Source organism: Scyliorhinus canicula, chromosome 2 (genome assembly GCF_902713615.1).
Source record: "Scyliorhinus canicula chromosome 2, sScyCan1.1, whole genome shotgun sequence".
Lineage (NCBI taxonomy): Eukaryota > Metazoa > Chordata > Chondrichthyes > Carcharhiniformes > Scyliorhinidae > Scyliorhinus > Scyliorhinus canicula.
In genome coordinates this window covers 35,140,213-35,161,840 of record NC_052147.1, presented here as the reverse complement: position 1 = coordinate 35,161,840, position 21,628 = coordinate 35,140,213, and the positions used below count along the sequence as shown (strand labels likewise).

At 45.3% G+C, this 21,628-nt stretch overlaps 1 protein-coding gene across 1 annotated transcript in view; it reads right to left on the bottom strand.

Annotated features, from left to right (window-relative positions):
* Positions 1-21,628, bottom strand: part of rtn1a (reticulon 1a) — a 246,876-nt gene that overhangs the window by 118,360 nt on the left and 106,888 nt on the right. Inside the window, 2 exon segments of the mRNA XM_038775894.1 lie at positions 15,179-15,991; positions 19,309-19,986. Of these exon segments, the coding sequence (XP_038631822.1) occupies positions 15,179-15,991; positions 19,309-19,986 (1,491 nt within the window).

Sequence of the window (21,628 nt, the reverse complement as noted above, 5' to 3'; positions counted from 1 at the left end):
TCATGTTCGGTAATGCACAGCGGGGCAAGTAAGAGCGCGCAAATGACCCTTGGATTGCAACCCCTGACCCTCCTCCCACCCTACCTGACTTTGTCCTCTTTACTATCCCAAAATTATTGTGAGCCTTCCCTCCAAAGTGCTTGAACGCACCCCCCCCCCCCCAACCCAAGACCCTGTCATCGTGGAAGTGGACATACAATCCATCTACCACCCAACCCTACCCCCATCTGCATCGAGATACTTCCGCTAATCCCAGATCCTCCCCATATTATCCTTAGAGATTCCACTGGATCCCATGACCTGCCCGACATGACTACTGAATGATCCTAGGTCAGACTAGAACTGCATCCCCTACCAAAATCAAATTCCGCCCTGTGATTGTGAACATTGATTCTGCCAGCCAGCACCCGTGTTGATCCATGGAACCTAACTTTGGACCATAAGACCATGTGACATTGGAGCAGAAGTCGGCCGATCAACCCATCGAGTCTGCTCTGCCATTCAATGAGCCCCTGACTGATCTGATGCGAGAATCCTCAACCCCACTTTCCTGCCTGATCTCCATAACTTTTGATTCCCTTACTGATTAAAAGTCTGTCCACCTCAGCTTTGAACATATTTAATCACCCAGCCTCTCCAGCTTTCTACGGTAAATGATTCCACAGATTCACTACCCTCAGAAAAGGATTTCCTCCTCATCTCTGTCAAAAATGGGCTACCCCTTACTTGGAGATTATGCCCTCTGGTCCTAGGCTCTCCGGCAAGGGGAAGTACTGACCCCACCCTTTAGGCCCCTCATTCCATTTCTCTTCACTAACTTCCCGCACAGCTCACTTACCTGCCCTACTGTCCTCCCTCAATGTCCTCTTCCGGTCCTCCATGCCTGGCCATATTCTTCATATAGTAGCTACTGCCAGCAACGTTTCAGTCTGAAACTGCCGTCATAGTTTTGGCTCCCGCAAGATGAACGATTTGGAATTCCAAATGATAAAACTAATTTGTATCGCCCTTTGAGCATTTTCTATAGCAAGCTTTTGGCTCGAGAATCTAAATATCAAATTATGTTCTGAATTAAAGGAAATCTCTGCCAAATCCACTAGGTGGCACCAACAGATTGTTACATAGAAGCAGAAAACTAGCTTTCACCCCCAAGTCTAATTTTTCCAAATTAAATTGAACAAATTGAACAACATGTAGCTAAGAATTACAGAATTACCAGGTTCCCTGTAAAGTTTATTTCACTCTGCTCCAACAATGTACGGTGGCACAGTGGTAATGCTGCCTCACAGCGCCAAGAACCGGGTTTGATTCTGACCTCAGGTGACATTCTCCCCAGTGTCTGCATGGGTTTCTCCCACAGTCCAAAGATGTGCAGGTTAGCTGGATTGGCCATGCTAAATTGCCCCTTAGTATCCAAAGGTTAGGGCGCTCTTTCGGAGGGTCATAGAACATAGAAGCGCAGTAGAGGCCCTTCGGCCCTCGATGTTGCGCCGTCCTGTGAAACCCCTCTAAAGCCCATCTACACTATTCCCTTATCGTCCATATGCCTATCCAATGACCATTTGAATGCGTTTAGTGTTGGCGAGTCCACTACTGTTGCAGGCAGGACATTCCACGCCCTTACTACTCTTTGAATAAAGAACCTACCTCTGACATCTGTCCTATATCTATCTTCCCTCAATTTAAAGCTATGTCCCCTCGTGCTGGACATCACTCTCCGAGGAAAAAGGCTCTCAATGTCCATCCTATCTAATCCTCTGATCATCTTGTATGACTCAATTAAGTCACCTCTTAACCTTCTTCTCTCTAACGAAAACAGCCTCAAGTCCTTCAGCCTTTCCTCATAAGATCTTCCCTCCATACTAGGTAACATCCTTGTAAATCTCCTCTGTACCCTTTCCAATGCTTCCACATCCTTCCGATAATGTGGCGACCAGAACTGCACGCAATACTCCAAATGCGGCCGCACCAGAGTTTTGTACAACTGCAACATGACCTCATGGCTCCGAAACTCAATTCCTCTACCAATAAAAGCTAACACACCGTACACCTTCTTAACAACCCTCTCAACCTGGGTGGCAACTTTCAGGGATCTATGGACATGGACACCGAGATCTCTCGGCTCGTCCACACTACCAAGAATCTTACCATTAGCCCAGTACTCTGTCTTCCTGTTATTCCTTCCAAAATGAATCACCTCACACTTTTCTGCATTAAGCTCCATTTGCCACATGTCAGCCCAGCTCTGCAGCTTATCTATGTCCCTCTGTAACTTGTAACATCCTTCTGCACTGTCTGCAATTCCACCGACTTTAGTATCATCTGCAAATTTACTCATCCATCCTTCTACGCCCTCCTCCAGGTCATTTATAAAAATGACAAACAGTAGCGGCCCCAAAACAGATCCTTGTGGTACACCACTAGTAACTGGACTCCAGCCAAAACATTTCCCATCAACCACCACCCTTTGTCTTCCATCAGCTAGCCAATTTCTGATCCAAACTGCTAAATCACCCTGAATCCCATGCCTCTATTTTCTGCAAAAGCCTACCGTGGGGAACCTTATCAAACGCTTTACTGAAATATACACCACATCAACTGCTTTACCCTCATCCACCTGTTTGGTCACCTTCTCGAAGAACTCAATGAGGTTTGTGAGGCACGACCTACCCTTTACAAAACCATGTTGACTATCTCTAATCAAATTATTCCTTTCCAGATGATTATACATCCCATCTCTTATAAACCTTTCCAAGACTTTCCCCACAACAGAAGTAAGGCTCACTGGTCTATAGTTACCAGGATTATCTCTACTCCCCTTCTTGAACAAGGGGACAACATTTGCTATCCTCCAGTCTTCTGGCACTATTCCTGTAGACAAAGATGACTTAAAGATCAAAGCCAAAGGCTCAGTAATCTCCTCCCTAGCTTCCCAGAGAATCCTAGGCTAAATCCCATCCGGCCTAGGGGACTTATCTATTTTCACACTTTCCAGAATCGCTAACACCTCCGCCTTATGAACCTCAAGCCCTTCTAGTCTAGTAGCCTGTATCTCAGTAGTCTCCTCGACAACATTGTCTTTTTCCTGTGTGAATACAGACGAAAAATACTAATTTAGCACCTCTCCTATCTCCTCAGATTCCACGCACAACTTCCCACTACTGTCCTTGACTGGCCATACTCTTACCTTAGTCATTCTTTTATTCCTGCCATATCTATAGAAAGCTTTAGGGTTATCCTTGATCCTACCTGTCAAAGACTTTTCATGTCCTCGCCTGGCAAACTGGATGGACTGAATGGCCTCCCTCCGCATTGTAGGGAGTCTATGATTCCACGGTTTCATGAAAGTAGCAAAGTTTCAACGCGATGAAGGCGAAGATCATTGAAAACTATTTTCAATGCCAGCCATCCCAACATCCCGAACTGAGTGCAAATCTGTGCCAAACCATGACCAGTTTGAGATGTTAAACAACAGGTTAAAAATTGTTGAATGAGTAAATAAAAATAAACTTATTCAGCCACTTTAACACCAAAGATGGAAGGGCGGTGTGCTCGCGGAGGTTTCACAGATCGATTACTGGAAAAAAAAAATTCCTAATTTCAATTGTGCTCTCTTATGGTATCCACATAATGCTGAGACTTTAACTTGCTTTTGGTTGATTGGTTTGCCACAAACTTATTAAAGTAATGTTTAATGCAACATATAAATATTAATAATTTTAATCATCTTTTATTGTCACAAGTAGACTTACATTAAAACTGCATTGAAGTTACTGTGAAAATCCACTAGTCGCCACATTCCGGCGCCTGTTCGGGTACACGGAGGGAGAATTCACAATGTCCAATTCACCTAACAGCACGTCTTTTCAGGACTTGTGGGAGGAAACCGGAGGAAACCCACGCAGACACAGGGAGAACGTGCAGACTCCACACAGACAGTGACCCAAGCCGGGAATCAAACCTGGGATCCTGGCGCTGTGAAGCAACAGTGTTAACCACTGTGCTACCGTGCCACCTGCGTTACACGGTACAATAGCAACCTAAAATTATTGTTCCCTTTACAATTGCTATTCTTGCGAATTCGGTCCTGATAAGTGCAAAATGAAAAACCTTTTGTGGTGAATGTATTCACAGATTGTCACAGTAACTTCAATGCAGTGTTAATGTAAGTCTACTTGTGACAATAAAAGATGATTAAAATTATTAATATTATGCATGATACCATAACCTGTGACCTACGACCTGGAAGTGGTGATATAAACTGCTTCCAGGTACTGTACTGTAATCCTGGTATGGCTCCGCCTCTGGCTCCGCCCACACCGGGGCCATATATCGGCCGGCCTCATGTGGGTGGCATTCATCTGTACTACTGACTCTGGCTTGGCAAGTTCATGACTAATAAAGCCTACTGTTCACTTGCTCTCTCTGCCTCACTGTGAATTGAAGGTATATCACCTCTAAAGCACGTTTCTTTTTCCAGCAATACGTAATCGTAATACTCTTTTAAAAAAATATAAATTTAGAGTACCTAATTATTGCTTTTTCCAATTAAGGGGCAATTTAGTGTGGCCAATCCACCTAGCCTGCACATCTTTGGGTTGTGGGGGCTAAACCCACGCAAACGAGGAGAATTTATTAAAAACATTCTTAACAAACAAATCAAACCATTCAACTCCAACAGGGCCGCTGTCATTAAGCTTTGATTGGCAGCAGGCGGCCTTCTGCCCTCACTTGGACGGAAGCTCCATTTTGGAGAGATATCAGCCAAAGTGATTGGCCGACTGTTGTCCATGCCCTCCATGCATAGTGCTGTAGTGGTGGGAAGAGGTATTGCGGCACCTTGCCGGAGACTAACTCAGTCCTAGGGCTACACTTCAGGCACCAGGGGTTCTACAGGGAAGAGCAGGGGCTGCACTTTGGGAAGGGGTTGGTGGGTGAGAGAGGGAGAGAGGGAGGGAGAGAGAGAGAGAGGGAGAGAGAGAGGGGAGAGGAGGAGAGGAAAGGGAGAGGAATGAAGTTCCCAGGTCCGAGGGCAGGGCATGCCCAATCTGAAGAGGCCTTCCGATTGTGGTGCCCACCCACTTCCCACCAGAGATCGAGAGTGAAAGCTTTTTCAGTTTCCCACCTTCAGTCAGCCCAAAAGTTGAAGCTGAGCAGGGAAAAACCCTTAATAGGGGCATGGGTGGGTTTCCCATCCAAGGCACTGCCTGTCCCACCATAAAATTGTATCTGGGGCAGGATCCAGGAGGGAATCCCTTCCATGCTATTTTACGCTCCCCCCTCTCCCCCCCCACCCCCCAATCAGAATCCACTGGAGGGGCATCATAAATTTATGGTCTCCCTGTAAATTTTCACAGCAGCATTATGTCTAGTCTCGGGTGCTTGATGGATTTAAAAGAATCCTCAGGCAGGCGTTCTGGTTTTGGCCCCAGGTTTTAAATGTGTGACCTAGAATCCCCAAGTGCAGACCTGACCCTGCACCATGTCAGGAGCAGTCACCTGACATTGCTTTTGACTGAATTGGCTTACTAGTTACCAGAGGGTGCGCTCGCTGTCCAATTAAGGGTAGTAGATGTATCTCCCAAGATGGAAGATCAAAAGGAGGCAATTAAGCATGGACGGTACAGCAGATTGCTACTGCAGGTCAGGGAGAGAGAAGGTGTCTCACTCTGCACTTAAAAAATATTTGAAGTATAAAATGGCTGCAGCCGCCGGTTCAGCATTCTGGTGGGGAGCTTGTGGCCAGGTAGGTGGGTGTGACAAGGGGTGGCTGAGCCTCAAAATGAGCCAGGAGTACCGTTCCAGGCACCCCCCACCCCTCTCCCATCTGCTGGTGGGAGGCCGTCGCCAGGCAACTGCTATGGTCCCAATGCCACCAGTGTGACCAGTCATCCCATATTTAATGGGATCGTCCCCTAATCTAGCTAACCGCCCCACAGCCCATAGTGTTTCCTCATGGAGCAACATTTGTACTGTTTTCAGAGTATTCTTATGTCTTTGGTGCTGACTGTGCATGTGACTTCAGCCCATGCCTGCTGGGATTTGGACTGGAGCCAGGAAGGCATGAGGAGCATGGAGGAGGAGCGCTGGTCAATGCCTTGGTCGACCCATTAAATTTGCAGCTTTCAAAAATGTAAATAAGATAAAGCTGGGGGGGGGCTCCCCAAGATCAGCCGCCCCAAGTGGATAGGCAGGGGAGCCCGAAGCTTAATCTAGGGTTAAAGCCAGAGGCTTGGTCGGGAGCAAAGGCCCGAGGCTCAGTCTGAGCCTGCAGCTCAGGCCCGGGGCTCGGTGAGAGAGTGAAGCTCAGGCCCGGGGCTCGGTGAGAGAGTGAAGCTCTGGCCCGGGGCTCGGTGAGAGAGTGAAGCTCTGGCCCGGGGCTCGGTGAGAGAGTGAAGCTCAGGCTCGGTGAGAGAGTGAAGCTCAGGCCGGAGGCTCGGTGAGAGAGTGAAGCTCAGGCCCGGGGCTCGGTGAGGGAGTGAAGCTCAGGCCGGAGGCTCGGTGAGAGAGTGAAGCTCAGGACGGAGGCTTGGTGAGAGAGTGAAGCTCAGGCTTGGTGAGAGAGTGAAGCTCAGGCTCGGTGAGAGAGTGAAGCTCAGGCCCGGGGCTCGGTGAGGGAGTGAAGCTCAGGCCGGAGGCTCGGTGAGGGAGTGAAGCTCAGGCCGGAGGCTCGGTGAGAGAGTGAAGCTCAGGCTCGGGGCTCGATGAGAGAGTGAAGCTCAGGCTCGGGGCTCGGTGAGGGAGTGAAGCTCATGCCCGGGGCTCGGTGAGGGAATGAAGCTCAGGCCCGGGGCTCGGTGAGAGAGTGAAGCTCAGGCCCGGGGCTCGGTGAGGGAGTGAAGCTCAGGCCGGAGGCTCGGTGAGAGAGTGAAGCTCAGGCCCGGGGCTCGGTGAGGGAGTGAAGCTCAGGCCCGGGGCTCGGTGAGAGAGTGAAGCTCAGGCCCGGGGCTCGGTGAGGGAGTGAAGCTCAGGCCGGAGGCTCGGTGAGAGAGTGAAGCTCAGGCCGGAGGCTCGGTGAGAGAGTGAAGCTCAGGCCCGGGGCTCAGTGAGAGAGTGAAGCTCAGGCCCGGGGCTCGGTGAGAGAGTGAAGCTCAGGCCGGAGGCCCGGTGAGAGAGTGAAGCTCAGGCCGGAGGCTCGGTGAGGGAGTGAAGCTCAGGCCCGGGGCTCGGTGAGGGAGTGAAGCTCAGGCCGGAGGCCCGGTGAGAGAGTGAAGCTCAGGCCGGAGGCTCGGTGAGGGAGTGAAGCTCAGGCCCGGGGCTCGGTGAGAGAGTGAAGCTCAGGCTCGGTGAGAGAGTGAAGCTCAGGCCGGAGGCTCGGTGAGAGAGTGAAGCTCAGGCCGGAGGCTCGGTGAGGGAGTGAAGCTCAGGCTCGGTGAGAGAGTGAAGCTCAGGCCGGAGGCTCGGTGAGAGAGTGAAGCTCAGGCCGGAGGCTCGGTGAGAGAGTGAAGCTCAGGCCCGGTGAGAGAGTGAAGCTCAGGCCGGAGGCTCGGTGAGAGAGTGAAGCTCAGGCCCGGGGCTCGGTGAGAGAGTGAAGCTCAGGCCGGAGGCTCGGTGAGGGAGTGAAGCTCAGGCCGGAGGCTTGGTGAGAGAGTGAAGCTCAGGCCGGAGGCTTGGTGAGAGAGTGAAGCTCAGGCCCGGGGCTCGGTGAGGGAGTGAAGCTCAGGCTCGGTGAGAGAGTGAAGCTCAGGCCGGAGGCTCGGTGAGGGAGTGAAGCTCAGGCCGGAGGCTCGGTGAGAGAGTGAAGCTCAGGCCGGAGGCTCGGTGAGAGAGTGAAGCTCAGGCCGGAGGCTCGGTGAGAGAGTGAAGCTCAGGCCGGAGGCTTGGTGAGTGAGTGAAGCTCAGGCCCGGGGCTCGGTGAGAGAGAGATGTTCAGGCCCGAGGCTTGGTGTAGAGGTGAAGGTAAGCTTAAACCTCAGACGGAGATGATCACAGAAACATTACAACAGATGCGATATTGAAATACATCAGTACATATTGATTGTCGTTATATGTTTGAATGGGAGGGGCAGGTCATCGGGATTTTCCCTCAAGAAAGAGAGAAAGAGATGCGAGTCATGATGTGTCGGTTGAAAAGGAAGCAAAATCCTCATGTTATTCATCGAGATAATTGCAATGTATTACCATATGCGAGTTCATATGCTTACTAATGCAAAAGGGGTGGGCAAGATAGGTATTAAGAGAGCCTGTGCAGACATAATGGGCCAAATGGTCTCCTTTTGTGCCGATGCAATTCTGTGATTTTTGTGAAGAGCATCACTTGAGATTATCTTATTTACAGCATTAAAAAAATCACATTGTATAAGGGACCAATGGTCAGATGTTTGCTACAATACTATCACAAAGAATCTCTATCAAGGAGAAAACCTTTCAGTGCAGACTTTTGTTGAACTGGTTTGCATGTGCAGGCAAATCGGCATGCTGGCAAAATAACATGTTTTCCCACCTCGGTTCCCACCCCAACGTACCGGGGCCAAAGCCCTGACCTAGATGCAAGCCGTTAATTTGGGCAGATCTCTTACACTGGCAAATCATTTGAAACAAGTCAAATGAGGATACAAGAGAAATTATGTACAGTTCTCGAAACAACGTTAAGTTAAACAAATCAGACATCGGGATTCGTTAGAACACTGATTTTCAACCGAAATAGTGAAGTGATTCAATCACTTTTAAAATCATTGATATGACAACATTTAGATAGATACTGTATTACTTCTGATCACAACAATACAAAATATTACAAATATTGGAAGAATACAGCAGTGATCACCCATAATTATTGAGCTATTGGACATGTTATCAGTGGAAAAGAGCAGGTTGAGAGGCCATATGATTGTTTTTTATTTAAGGATTCAAACTGGGACTACACGGTGTCAGCTACGAACAGTAGAAGTAGAGGACACAACCCACGCTCGAGAGGGATTGTGGGGGAGGTGTGAATTCAAAATGAAGCTGCAGAAACATTATTTTGGTGATCAAGCAGTAAGCCCATAGGGAGACAGCGGAACAGTCAGTATTGATTCATTCAAGTACAAATTCGATAGATTTATTTTGCAAAATAACATTTTGCAATATACAGTATATGACTAATTTTTCATTATATATGTAAATGTAGAGGACTTGGGTGGAATAGGTGACTTTGGACCCAGATTTCAAATCAACGGATGTTTCCTCGCCTTATGTCTGTGTTTGTTGCAGACTAATTGATAAAGATCGATTGAGTTAAGTCAACAACTCCATCATCCTGTGACTAGCAGCATGATGGAAGGCAAACCCAATGGACCTAGGTTTTTAATTCGGCAAGCAATTCTCATCTTCCGACTTCTAATTATTCCCTCCTTTAAACCTCCCATAGAACAAGCAGAGAAAAACTTGGCTTTGAGAGGAGCACAATCCTTCTCTCTGCTTTTCAAGCCCAATGGCTTCCTTAAAACTGTTCTGTGTAATAATTCTGTGGGCATTCTAACAAAAGGGAAGAGCGATTTTTCTGATTCTTTTTCATTGCTGATTTGACATTACACATACCAGACATGCTTCTAATTGGTGGTATGGGAACAGCTCTGTTATTGATTGAGGTTAATTAAAACGCTGCAGTTCATTTCTATGTGCATATTGGAGATTATCTTTCACAGAAGCTATGAAATGGAGCAGATAGATCAATACATGCTCACGTGTATAGCCTAAAGATACATTAAACCAAATTCGACTTTTTCCTTGTCAATAACATATTTATCTTTGCAATTAAACTTCAAAGCCATATAACCCAAGATGAATTAAAAATCTGTATACGAAAACTACACCGTTTACAAGCACGTCTACATAAAAAGCAACAAAGCTGGCGTTAGAATGTAGATTGTAACTTAAAAAATTATCTGAATGGTGTAAACAAATTGTAATTTAACAGTCTTTTGTAGGATTGGCTAGCAAATTTAAAAAATCTTTCAGTTATATTTATTTTCTTTCAAGTAGTTATTGGTAAACACCTTTCAATGCATGCAACAGTCGTTTTTAATAAATGTATACTCTGTTTTATCCAAATAACAAATACCATCAGATACTGTTAAGAGCAACCTTTTCTATATTCCTGAAAATCCATGGAAACCTTTCAACTGGTAATTGACTAGAAACTGGAGTGAACTAGCCATATCAATACTGTAGCTACAAATATCAATACTGTAGCTACAAGAGCAGTCCAGAGGCTGGGAATTCTGCAGTGAGTAACTCACCTCCTGACTTTTGAAAGCCTGTCCACCTTAATCAGGAGTGAGATTGAATATTCTAAACTTGCCTGGATGTGTGCAGTTCAACATCACTCAACAAGCTTGACACCACCCAGGGCTGCTTGGCAGCACATTGGTTAGCACAGTTGCTGCACAGCTCCAGGGTTCCAGGTTTGATTCCCGGCTTGGGTCACTGTCAGTGCGGAGTCTGCACGTTCTCCCTGCGTCTGTGTGGGTTTCCTCTGCGTGCAATGGTTTCCTCCCACAGTCCAAAGATGTGCAGGTTAGGCCATGCTAAATTGCCCTTAGTTTCCAAAAAAGTTAGATAGGGTTAAGGGGATAGGGTGGAGGCGTGGTTAAGGGGATAGGGTGGAGGCGTGGGCTTAAGTGGGGTGCTCTTTCCAAGGGCCGGTGCAGACTTGATGTGCCGAATGGCCTCCTTCTGCACTGTAAATTCTATGATGACAAAACAGCCCAGTCGATTGGTACCTCATTCACAGACGTTCAATCTCTCCACCACCGACACATATTGACAGCAGTGTATACCATCTACAATGTGCAGAAACTCACCAAGCTCCTTTGACCTGCCAGACCCATAACTTTGGAGAACAAGAACAGCAGATGCATGGGAACACCACCACCTGCAAGTTCCCCTCCAAGTCACGCATCCTCCTGACTGTATCACCTTTCTTTCACTGTCACGGTTCAAAATCCTGGAACTCCTGCCTGTGGTGATTGGCCCTTACACTGCTGTGGTGGCCTTAAAGGCACAATCACCACACCATCCTAACAGTACTGTGTCGATGCATCTATACTACAGCGATTGCATGGTTCAAAAGGAGGCTCACCAGCACCTTCTCAAGGGCAATTAAGGATGGGCGATAAATGCTGACCTTGCCAGCAATGTTCACATCCCGTGAAAGAATAAATAAAAAAGTAAGAAGGTAGGCCGCACACAAAGAGAAAACGTTATTGCCCCATTAATACTGGCAGAAATTCCAATATGTAGGATGACTTAAGGATCCTGTCTGCCTAATTGTAAATTGTTATCCAACAACTATGATCCCGATTTTGTTTAAAATAAATGTGACAATAGTCGAAAAATGATACCTTGCAGCATCAATATCCAATTGCTTTGTCCACTACATTTAGGCGCCATAACCACTTAATTTAGATAACTTATTAGCTGCATTATAATAATCTTTATTGTCACAAGTAGGCTTAACACTGTAATGAAGTTACTGTGAAAAGCCCCTAGTCACCGCATTCAGGTATTAAAATAAATACTTTGATTGGAGAATGGCTAGAAATGGTGTACCCGAATGGTTAGTGCGGAGTCCACGTTTATCCTCGATAATTATTTGAACTTGAGCATCGAGAACATATTGAATTTGCCTGCTAAAACAAAAGCAGAGCTCACTAGCATCAAAGCCAATTGTGAAAGATCTTTTTATGGCGAAGAAATATGAAGTATTGCATTTTGTACATGAAGAATCAGCACAAAGAGACCCTCAATGGAAAAATATACTATAAATAGAGGCTCCCAGGAATTTAAATAATAAAAGTATGTAAAGTAATGCCATGTAAACACAGTTATATAATAACAATATAATTTCTGAACTGTCTCATTGCATTGTTGCTGAAGCTAGACTAATTCAGTCAGATTTCAATTACTTATATCTGGCATTTCCTCAAAGTTAAACTGTGGGGACGAAGGAGTAATAGTTCTGTTTCAAATAAAGAGGAATCATTGCACTTAATATCAAGATGCCCCTTTTCTTGATGTTTGCTCCTGAAGAATTCCCATTCCACCGTGTGATGCTCAGAAGTTGTTATTTCAGCTAGGTCTCTACACAATCCCAGAATGTCTGGGGCTTCGTAAGGGGCGAGGCACAATGTTCAATTTTGAGAGGTGCAGACCCAATTTATGGATGCAACCGAAGAGAACTGTGACACACTGGGCTTCCCACATCACAACCCTGTCCATTTGGCCCTTGGGCAATTCAAGAAGCTGGTATTAGGTTTACTTTTGGAAACCCCCACCCTCCTCAGCTGCCTCAGATTAAACGGTGTCAAAGGGGAACCCAAAGGTAAAGCATACACACCAGATTTTCATTCCAGAAAGACAATCAGCTTTTCTCTCACTTTTGCCGGCACAAGACTCTGCCAAGGATGGAGCCCCACCAGATCTTTGATAAGACAATGTTATAAGACTCTGAGATCGGGAAATCTATGCCTGCATAGGTCAGGATGGATGCGGTGCACTTCAACCAGGAAATTATGGATTTACTAATCTAACATCTGTTGCGGGGAAGTTCCTGGAATCTATAATTATGGACAGAGTGAGTGAGCGCTCTGAAAAATTTGAGCTGTTTGGAAAGAACCAAAATGGACTAGGAAAGCAGAGGTCATGTCCAATGAACCCAATTGATTTTGTTGTGGATGTAACCACAATAGTATACAGGAAAACATCTGTGGAAATAGTTTATATAACATCCACGAGGCATTCACTAAAGAATCACATACAAGACTGCTCAATAAAATCAAAGCTTATGAAATGGAAAACAAATTATTAACCTAGTTCAGTTGGTTATTAGAAGATGAAGTGTAGGCATAATGGGCATATACTTCAATCAGAGGGAAGTGTCCCACAAGGATCCGTGGTGAAGCCTCAACTCTTCACTATATTTATGAATGACTTAACTAACACATGAGAGAACCATATATTCAAGGTTACCAATGTCACACAGATTAGTGATACAGTAAGCAACATTGAAGAGCATAAAATTACAGAGACCGTGGGCGACTTTAGGGCAGATCAAAACAGGGCAGATCAGAGTGAAGGTCTGAAGAGCTGTAGGGGTCCGTTTACACAGACCACTAAACCGCAGTAGGTAGGAACAAAAAAAATAATCAATCCGAAAGGCTAATAGATTGCTAGTCTTCCAACTAGAAGATTAGGATATAAAGCGAGGGAGGGTGGGCGGGGTAGATTTGCTACAGCCGTACGAAGTCCATCTGGAATACTGTGCAGAGTTCAGGGCAGCACACCACATATTGACCTTGGAAGGAATGCAATGCAAATTAATCAGAATGTGACCTTGGACGTGATTTAACAAAAAAAAAACAGTACGGTTGTGGGCAGTTTTAGTGGGTTGCTTCCCGGAATGACCCCGCTCTCGAACGGGACTCTTATTTATCTTGGGCCTTGGCGGGGAACATCCTGTTGAGGACACACATTTCCTGCACTGAGGAGCTCCCGCCCATCAGAGAAGGAAGAGATATGGGTGCCATTTCTCTTGCTCCTCCAATGCGAACCCCCAGAAACCCCCAAAGCTTACCTATTGGGCAGTCCTCAAGCACCCTGCACCCCACCCCATAAGGCCAGGGCACTCCCTGGCTGATACCCAGCATGAGCAAAATGCCACCTTGGCACCATGGCACTGCCAGTACACCTGCCCATGCCACCTGGGCACCCTGGTGGTGCCAGCCTGTCCAGGTGGCAGTGGCAGGGTGCCAGGCTGGCAGTGTGAATGTGCCCTGGTGGCATCAGCAGTGCCAGGGTACCATCCTGCCCAATCACCTGGGAGACCCCCCTCTACCCAAAGTGACATTCCGCCTGGTCCTCCTTTGTGGAGACCAGTGCTAAATGAAACCTGGCTGGGGTCTCCTCGATAAATGTATTCGATACCGGGCTCTGGCTAGACCTGGCAGAGACATAGCAAGTGCACCTGTCTGCACACTTAAATATGCAAATTTAGATCCCATCCATTGTGGGCAGGATCCAGATCGTGACATCCTGCAAGACCCCATTAGGCCTCGCGAGGCGTGGCGAGCTGGGTAAATGTCGCGAGAGGCTTCAGAGTCGGGCGCGATGCGGCCGCTGGGTTGCGCCTCATGACTCCAAGTAGATTATGAGAGGAGACTTCTCAACTAGGTTTATATTCCTTATTTTGTTTGAGGTTTTAGGGTTGTGAAATTGATAGCGTAAAGAGAAAAGATTTCCACTGATGGGGGAGTCGCGAGCAAGGTGCACAACCTTAAAATCAAAGCCAGTTTTTTCTGGAAGGTTAGGAAACATTTCTTCTCGCCAAGGGTGGCAGAGGTGTGGAAACGTCTCGCACAAAAATTAAGAACATTAAATCAGAAATTTATAGATTTTTGCGAGACGCGGGTTATAAAAGGAAATGGAGCTGAGGTGAGTGGATAGAGTTAAGGTACAAATTAGCGGTGAATGGTGGGATAGGCCTGAGGGCCTGAATGGCCTGCTCTTGTTCAAGCTAGGGCAGAAGAGTGTCCTTTTTTTTTGATAATGGTTAAAAAACACACATTCTCAAAATAATCAATTGATCAAATAACCACATTCGCCAGATTGAAAACCTCATTTTAAAATGTCGGATCCAAATCGATTCCTGATCCAATTGTATCCAATTAGCCTGACAGCGATTTCACTAATTAGAGTGGATGGGCAGGGACTGACAGTTTACCTTTGCCACTTTCAAGTCTTTGACTACAGGTATATACAGCGACAAAGAGGGACAATAGTACACATTAATGTAACGTGTGGCACAGAGCTGCACCGTTCAAACTTTTTCCAAAAGCCGGAATGGCGATTTGTCAAATGCAAGTGCACTGCCTCATAAATAATTTAGGTATTCACATTTCACTTAACATACTTTACCTGTCTGGCTGCTGGCCATTGTACAACACATTTAAATTCTCAGGGCACTAGATTTGGGATGGGGGATGGTGCAGGGGAGAAAAATCAGACAGCCAATACTAAAGGTAAAGGTAAACATAAAATAACATGAAGCAACTGAACATGCAATCATTTAGATTTTTTTGAGCACTTCTACATAAGAAGGAAAGTTCAGAACAAACGGGTTAGAAAATCGTAAATTAGTGAAATATGAAGGCGGTTTAAAATAAATTACTACGGTCAGAGTAATGGCTAAAATTACCTGTTTTCTTATTTAGCACCAGTAGAAACCGCTCAGAAGAAATGGGCTGACTGCTCTCCAAATCTTTTCCAGTCTTGGCTCCATCTGAAGATTTGCTATCACTTATTTTTCCAGCTGTTTCTTCAGCGACCTCTTCGGGAGACGGTTCTTCAACCACTACCTCAGGTGTAATGAAAGCTTCCGAATGACTCAGAGGGCCGCGAGGCTCAGCTGTGGCTGCATCTTTTCCATTTGCATCTTTGACAATGTAAGATGAAGGATACTCAGTGGATCGACTTGACTGAAGGTCCAATTCTTGTTGGCTGCTGACGGTTGAGGCTTTTTCACCAGATTCTCTCCCTGTGCTGTTAGATTTCAGGGGAGAGGCTGGCTCTCTTTGGAAGCTCTCTTCAGAAGCTGACACGGCATCATAGAGATCGATGATGAGCTCACTGTCGAGTTCGGCTTCACGTTCCTCCCTCAGGATACTGTACTGAACTGAAGAGAGAGAGGACGGTGGAGTTCCACCAACCTGTCTGAATGCCATATAGCTGCAAGCTTCCGCTTCTTCCACAGACAGTGACTCATCTGGTACGACCTCTATCTCAGAGTCGCCAGATTCTGCACTGCTGGCCTCAAGGTCTAATATTGTTGCTGGTAGCTTTGGCAAGTTCTGCTCAGACTCATCTATTTCTGTTAAGGCAGCACTTAGGGACCTCTCCTCTTCTGTGGCATTTAAAGGAAAACATTGAGTTTTCTCGGAAGCCTTGTCAGCAGCGGTGCGCTCCTCCTCCAGGAAATGGTAAGCAGCTTCAATCTGTGAATCAGATTCTTCTGCAATCATAAATGCAGACAGAAAATATGCTCAGTGAGCACCCAAAGTTATTTCCTTTTTGCTGCTGCAAAAGTACATCAAGTAATTACCTAAACAGCACATCACTTTTAAAACTCAAGTTGTATTATTGAAGGAAGAGTTAGACTCGAGATACGTCACGGTCAAAACAGATTCTTCTTTCAAAATGTACTTTCGAACTCGCAGCCATGAAGATGGCGGGCAAGCATTCTGCAACCTCACCTTGCTAAAGCTCTTTGTGGCTGGCCTTTAAAGAGGCATGCAAGAACAAACCAGCAATGGCATTTTGTATCCATTTTTCCTGCACCCGTTTCAGGGAGGTGCTCCTGCTTGGCAACACCGTGCAACAGGAAATTGGTTTTGCCACATGTGGCATTCCATCAGCCTACTGTTTGTTTCTACTGCTTCACATTATAATACCTAATGACTAATTTAGTATTCCCGTCCTGGATGCTTTCTTTCTGGTACAGTCCCGCCAGATGCTCCGTTCATGCCCGGCGGCGTAGAAGAGCATTTAAAAGGAGAAGCTCTTCATTCACTTTAACAATAGAGAAGCTCTACTGTCACCAGCCGGGTTATAAAGCTGGAAATTATAGAAAGCTTACGAACTGCAATTCCACAGTCCCAAAGATTGGATGCCAAACTGTAATTATGGAATTTTTAAAAAAATTGCCCCGATTTGAACTTTAAAAGAGTTGTTCAAAAAAACTGTAAGCTGTATTTAACTTGAAGGTCCCTGCATGTTTTAGGAGGCAAAATGATGTAGGCAGAACTTGCAGCTGCCAAGCATTCTAATTATTGTACTGTAGTGGGATGTGTTTTTCAAACAGAAGATAAGTTGATGTCATTCCATTAAATATTTCTATTCTATTGTGGACGCGACATCAAGTCTTTTCAAAGGTCAGACACACTGCAAGAAATAAAAGGTGCATTGCACCACCCACCCCCTCCCCCATTTCATGGAACAAAAAGTGAAACATTCACAATAACAAACTTTCAATGGGACTAAAGGATACCAATTCCCAGTCTATGTACAAAAATATAAGGAATATTAGGAGCTTAAAAGCTAAAATCAATTACTATAAAATATGAATCATCATTAACAATGAAGGCATCAAGAAAAACGATTTTTATTTCCCATCGGTTACATTAACTGGATAAAATTCTACTGAAATTACTTACAACAATTCTGGGAACAACATGCACCAGCAATGTGACCTACCAAAAAAACTGGATTGATTGGTGGCACTAAAGTGATGGCTTTTTACCTTTCAAAGCAAGATGCAATGCCCATCTAGTATTTTGGCCAAAATAATGGAATATGGCCGGAATTCTCCAGCCATTGGGATTCTCTTTTCCTGCTGCCAGCACATTCCCGCCGCCGGTATAGGGTGGCTTCAATGGGAAATCTCATTGACCAGCCGTGGGAAGAAAGAATCCCATTGCCAGCGAATGGTGCGCCGACGCGCAACACGAGGCTGGGGGAAAAAGGAAATTCCCGCTCTATACTCGTTCACACCACTGATACCTTATGAAAGTCTAGGATTATTACATTATGCACACACATGTGGCGATTGGGCAAACAAGGGTGGCAGAATAGCCCTGCTGTGGTGCTGTCCATGGTTGAATAGTCTGCCAAAAAAACACCATCAACGCTCACACGTGCACAGTGCAAGAAAGGGAACAGCATTGTGGAACTGCACCTCATGAAAGAATCAGTACCTTGCAGCGACAAAGAGAAAGGAAGATGGAAGAGGGGAAGCCAGGTAGAAAAGTAAAAGCTTGGGAGTCATGAATGTTGAGGGGAAAAAAAGAAGTGGAACTTCTGGATTTTCTAGAAGGTTACGTGATTCTTCCTGGGTGACTAAATAAAAGATGAAGCAAAGCTATTTTTCCCTGAGACACTCTTCCTTGTAAACTGAAGTGAAAATTTAAGCTCAGAGATGTTCCAGAGAATGTGAACCAAGGATGTTGGAAAGATGGTTTTGTTCTTACTAATACAAAATGATTAGCTTTATTTAGTTGGTTGAGGTTGTGAAAGTCCAACCACAAGTTTTGCAGTGCACTCATTCCTGGCACTGGAAAAACAAAATCCATGGAGCAACTGGCAAAGCATTTTATGAAAAAAAAAACATAGAACACAAATTCATGCAAGGAGAAGCTGGAAAATCTGGACACAATTCAGCCTGTCCAAGATGGTTTCCCTCTTAAACTTGTATGTCTTTCATCATTGGCCCTCATTTTAATGCTTTTACTCAAGATGGATATCTGCTCAGACATTTTTACAGGCACTGTCCCCATCCGGCCTTGGATCAGCACACGAATGGAGTCAGAAGCTAGCTGGTTTTGTTTTATAATAATCTTTATTAGTGTCACAGGTAGGCTTATAATAACATCGCAATGAAGTTACTGTGAAAATCCCGTAGTCGCCACACTCCGGCGCCTGTTTGGGTACACGGACGGAGAATTCAGAATGTCCAATTCACCTAACAAGCATGTCATTCGGGACTTGTGGGGTGAAACTGGAGAACCCGGAGGAAACCCATGCAGACACGGGGAAAACATGCGGACTCCGCACAATTACCCAAGCCGGGAATTGAACCCGGGACCCTGCAGCTGTAAAGCAACAGTGCTAAGCACTGTGTTACCATGCCGCCCGTCAATTCGGCAGAAATGTACTAACAAGCCTCTAGGTTCAACTAAATCTGTCCAGAGATCTGCATAAACATCATGGTCAAGGTGGTTAAGTAAACTGCGTGGATTTCACAAGCCACCTAGTAGGTTAAAAACACCTCCCTCTAATTTCTAACACTTGTGAGTCAAAGAGGAGAGAAAATAAGGCAAGCAGAGAGAGGTAAAAGTAGAGAAAGGAAGACAGGCAGCTTTCTTCATTATTCAATTTTATTTTTATTTAAAAGAGATAGTGTGAGGAAAAAGTCTAAGAAAGGGAGGAAAGGAGGATAAGTGGTTCATGTAAATAACATGTATTCTAAAAATCTATTTGCATTAACCAAGTATGCATCAATCACTGTGAGCTTATGTTAGCAAGCACAGGATTGGAGTTTCTCCTTTACATATCAGATTTTATTTGTGTCCTTTCATACTTGGGCTGTCAGTGGCCATTTTTGAGACATTTTGTTTTCTCTCCTGATGGCGGAACAGCCTAGCCGCATAAACAGGATACACAAATAAGGAACAAAAATACCACTGCAAGGTATATAAAGAAGTCACAGATTAACAAATATTTTGTGTGCACACACCACCAACCTATTAGAGTAACTCACATAACAGTTGTTACCTGAGCTTGTGGGAGTAGGCGTTTGGGAGATAGGGCTGTCATCGTCAGGCTCCGATACAGTCACTGTTGGCACTACATCGGATCCTTGTTTCGGTTTAGTCTCTTGTTCGTGCTGAGACCTGCACCTGCTATTGGGATCTACTATGGTTTCTATCTCTGTGAGTAAAACGTGGGTTGGCGATGCACGCGTATCCATTGTGTGAATATTGTGCTGGGGATCCTCTATTTCCCATTTCTCTGAAATCTCTTCATCGGAAGGCTCTTCCACATACGGTGCTGTTATCGGTTCCTCAGGACTCAGACAGGGGCTAATTTCTTCTATTGATTTCATCTCCTCGACTGACTTTTTCAGACTTTCAGGGGAGGCTTCTATGTCAGTTGACGTATTATCTACAAAATACATCATTTTCTCTTCCCAGTATGCTTTAGATAACTCCTGAGCTTTTGATTCTCCAGAACGGCACATGTCAATATAGTTTTGGTCTTCTGCCTTCTCAGACCCTATAGGGTCCACCAAAGCTTTGGCCAATTCAATAGCATCTCCTGGTGCCATCTCTATTCCTGAATCTGAGCTGATCATACAGTGAGACTCAAAGCTTGGAAAGTGTCTTGCTGCGCCAACTTCTGGGCCGTACTCGTCAAAACCTGTTGAGCTAACAAGTGATCCTTCTGTAACTTCTAAAAAGAAAATGAAAAAATGGAACAATGACAATCGTCATTATAGCTCTTAATTCTGCATTTAATCCAAACATTGAAATTTTGTCCAAATGGTTCCTTTTGTGAGATTAAAAAAGTAGACATGTGTACTGAGGGTTTATTGAGGGAACTTTCCCTTAAAACAAGATTCACACAAGTAAATTGAAGGTGTCGCATTTATAGTGAAGTATCAGGGCTGTATGAAACTGTTGATGCAACATAAGTTTCTTTAAAATGAAAGATGATTTTGACCATAACTACTTTCAAAGCAAGGCGGTTGAGCCAGAAAACTCTTCATATTAAATGAATGTTGTTGGAACAGAATTCTGCCATAATACACATAACCAGTAATATTTTTCACACACAAGACAATAAGTAGCGATGAAGCAGGCATCAGTGGAGGAAGTGGAGAGAAGAGGAGGGCGAGCTGGGTTTGGTCTTTGAGGGGGGAATGTGGAGTGAGGCTCTTCATGGGGTCAACTTCACCTCCTCATGTGCGAGGTTAAGCCAGATCCAGTTCAAGGTGGTGCACAGGGTACACCTGACTAGGGCGCATATGAGTGGGTTCTTCTTGGGGGTGGAGGATAGGTATGAGCGGGGCTCTCGGGGGCCAGCGAATCACACACACATGTTTCAGTCTTGACCCAAGCTCGTTAGTTTCTGGGTCTCCTATTTTGATACAAGGATTTTGGGCATTCATCTGCAGCTGTTCCTGTCGGTGGCCATTTTTGGAGTATTGGACTCGCCAGTGCTACAGACGGGGACAAGGGCAGGTGTCCTAGCCTTCGCCTCACTAATAGCCCAGAGGAGCTTTATGCTTAGGTGGAGGCCCCCACTGCCTCCTGAGACCTCGTCTTGGTTGGGAGACCTGATGGAACTTTTGCATCTTGAGAATATCAAGTATGCCTTGAGGGGTCATTGAAAGTCCTACTCGAGGTGGCGCCCTTCATCTCCCTTTTCAGGGAACTGATTACTGACAGCTGTTGGAGGGAGGGGCCGTCTATTAATATTTTTAATTAAGGTTCTGTTTTCTCTATGGGGGATTAGATGGGTTGTACTTTTGGTATCGTACGGGGGTTGGAATTTGTTGTATAGTTGTTTTTCTTGTTATAATGAAAATTTTGATGGAAATTAAATGAAAATCGCTTATTGTCACGAGTAGGCTTCAATGAAGTTACTGTGAAAAGCCCCTAGTCGCCACATTCCGGCGCCTGTCCGGGGAGGCTGGTACGGGAACAAAAGGCGGACTGGACACGAGCATCATGACGGCATAATGTTAAGGGATGATATAAGAGCAACAGAGGAGGAATTGCCGACTGCTGTCCACTTTCCTGTACTCAAATTAGTGAAGAGGAAAGTATATGTCTTAATACTTAACACCTCATCAAAAATAACTAATGAACTGTACTAAATAATTAGTGACATTGAACAAAACATTTTGCAAATCTTCTGCAATCATTGTTTATTATTTGTAGTGAAATAATGAACAGTAATATAAAGAATGAATGTACGGTTTCATTACAAATGGTGAGCAGAAGGAATTTACTGCCATGGAGGAAATGGAAATCAATAGAAGGTATCATTTGGCTGGCTACCAAGGATGAAGAAGGTGTGATGGAGCTTC